The sequence below is a fragment of the Apodemus sylvaticus genome, chromosome 5, assembly GCF_947179515.1.
Source record: "Apodemus sylvaticus chromosome 5, mApoSyl1.1, whole genome shotgun sequence".
Classification (NCBI taxonomy): Eukaryota; Metazoa; Chordata; class Mammalia; order Rodentia; family Muridae; genus Apodemus; species Apodemus sylvaticus.
The window spans coordinates 16,509,231-16,511,501 of NC_067476.1; the positions used below are offsets into that span (position 1 = coordinate 16,509,231).

Sequence of the window (2,271 nt, forward strand, 5' to 3'; positions counted from 1 at the left end):
TCTTCTCCCCCCTCATCCACATATGAGGAAAACTGACTTATATCTATTTTTACCCAGTTTCCTGCTAATAACGTGGAATGTTTTTCTATAGATCTGAATAATACTACAATATGTATATACATAGCTTCCATTTGTCTAGTCATCCATCAATGGATGCCTACAGTGTATCTCTTTTTGGTTTTCATTTATTATCAGCTAAATATACCAAAGTCATTTAATAAAGTTATAAGCAAAGTAGCTTGATAGTAATGATGGGGTGTCTTTGCCTCTATCACATATATAAGGTTGGTAGAAAGGGCCTCTAAGATTCTAAATTTTATGTTATTATAATATTTAAATATTTACCATGAAAAGATGAGTTTGCTAAAATAAAAAGTAACAAATTTGAATAATTTCAATAACAAATCCCATTCCTGTCATAATATTTATATATTAAGGAGGACAGCTAGCTTCAAAATTACCAATAAAAAATCATATTTTATTATTTCAATGAAAACATTAAACATTAGTTATATTTCTCTCTGAAACAATTAGGAGGTGTTTATCTTGAATGAAAGTCGAATAAGTACCACTAATTAACAGAGATGTATATTATTGTATTATCCATATCATCATCACAATTTCATAATTCTGGGGAGACAAGCTTTATAAGATCTCATGAATGTACAGGGCTTGAAAAAGAACATCTTCACTCAAAATGGAAATCAGCACTTGGTCGCTAGAACCAGTGTGAAATGAAAGCTAAGGAATTGGTCAAAAAACAAATGTGTGTGTATACCTATGTAAATATAATGTATGTATGTATATATATATATACATACACAGATGGCACTGAGAAGAATTCCAACATATTAAGCAACAGAAGTTTCTTCCAATAAAAGGACAACTTTCATCTTCTAATTTAGGAGGCAGTTTAGAATTTTTCAACTTGTTCCTTCTTTGATGTTACTGTTGCTGCTTTTGTTTTTAAAATAATTTCATCAATTAAACATTTTTAAAATCCTAGTGAGTGGCATTGGGATTTCATTGCAGGCCAGAGTATAAGAGAGACATTGTCTTGATTAATTTGTTTACATCTTTTCCAAAGTGTTCCAACTGTATCCAGAGACAGGGAAATGAACAGCAGCAGTACCTCAGACTTCATCTTGCTGGGTCTCTCTTCCAATCCCTGGATGCAGAAACCCCTTTTTGTCATCTTCATCATCATGTACCTGGTCACTGTGGTGGGGAATGTGCTCATCATCCTGGCCATACGCTCTGACTCCAGGCTCCATACCCCCATGTACTTTTTCCTCAGCAATTTGTCATTCATGGATATCTGCTTCACAACAGTCATTGTGCCCAAGATGCTGGTGAACTTGCTCTCAGAGACAAAGACTATCTCCTATGTGGGATGCCTTGTTCAGATGTACTTCTTCATAGCTTTAGCAAACACTGATAGCTACCTGCTAGCCTCCATGGCCATTGACAGACTGGTTGCCATCTGCAACCCTTTAAATTATGACGTGGTGATGAGGTCACAATGCTGCCTCCTCATGCTGCTGGGTTCTTGCACCATCTCCCATCTGCATGCACTGTTCCGTGTCCTCCTCATGTCTCGCCTCTCATTCTGTGCCTCTCATGTCATTAAGCACTTTTTCTGTGACACTCAGCCTGTGCTGAAGCTGTCCTGCTCTGACACATCGTCCAGCCAGATCGTGGTCATGACTGAGACCCTAGCTGTCATTGTGACCCCCTTCCTATGCATCCTATTTTCCTACCTGAGAATCATTGTCACTGTGCTCAGGATCCCCTCTGCAGCTGGAAAGTTAAAAGCTTTCTCTACCTGTGGCTCCCACCTCACTGTAGTGACCCTGTTCTATGGGAGTGTAATTTATGTCTATTTTAGGCCTCTGTCCATGTACTCAGTGGTAAAGGACCGGGTAGCCACTGTTATGTATACAGTAGTGACGCCTATGATGAATCCTTTCATCTATAGCCTAAGGAACAAAGATATGAAGAGAGGTTTAAAGAAGTTAAGGGACAGACTTCACTCATAGAAATGTAAAAACTATGAAGCATATAACTTTGAGAAGACCTAAGACATGTTCAGGCTATACTTTTTACTCTACATCTCTATATGATACTCTATGAAGTTGTGTCAACCACCAGCATCACTGATCTGGAAGCAAGTCAGTGCTCTGTAAATGATACAGACCAAATACATGTACATTCTCAGACTGTGTACTACAGTAATCCAAATTTCAGAATTTTGTCAAACTCAATAGAATG

At 37.6% G+C, this 2,271-nt stretch overlaps 1 protein-coding gene across 2 annotated transcripts; it reads left to right on the forward strand.

The window, feature by feature from the left end:
- Positions 1 to 697: 697 nt before the first annotated feature.
- On the forward strand, positions 698 to 2,039 carry LOC127684149 (olfactory receptor 1L4-like). 2 transcript variants are annotated; one of them, XM_052181113.1, is made up of 2 exons: positions 698 to 717; positions 1,124 to 2,039. In XM_052181113.1, exons 1-2 carry the CDS (start codon positions 698 to 700, stop codon positions 2,037 to 2,039), a joined length of 936 nt encoding a protein of 311 aa, XP_052037073.1. The 2 variants fall into 2 exon arrangements, with proteins under 2 accessions (XP_052037073.1, XP_052037074.1); XM_052181114.1 differs by lacking the exon at positions 698 to 717 and having other exon boundaries at positions 1,113 to 2,039.
- The last annotated feature ends 232 nt before the right edge of the window (positions 2,040 to 2,271 follow it).

Excerpts from the sequence above, each read along its gene's own strand:
- LOC127684149 (XM_052181113.1), top strand. The coding sequence starts at position 698 with ATGGAAATCAGCACTTGGTC. Across the intron at positions 718-1,123 it reads ATGGAAATCAGCACTTGGTC|CAGCAGTACCTCAGACTTCA; the intron begins GCTAGAACCAGT and ends GGAAATGAACAG.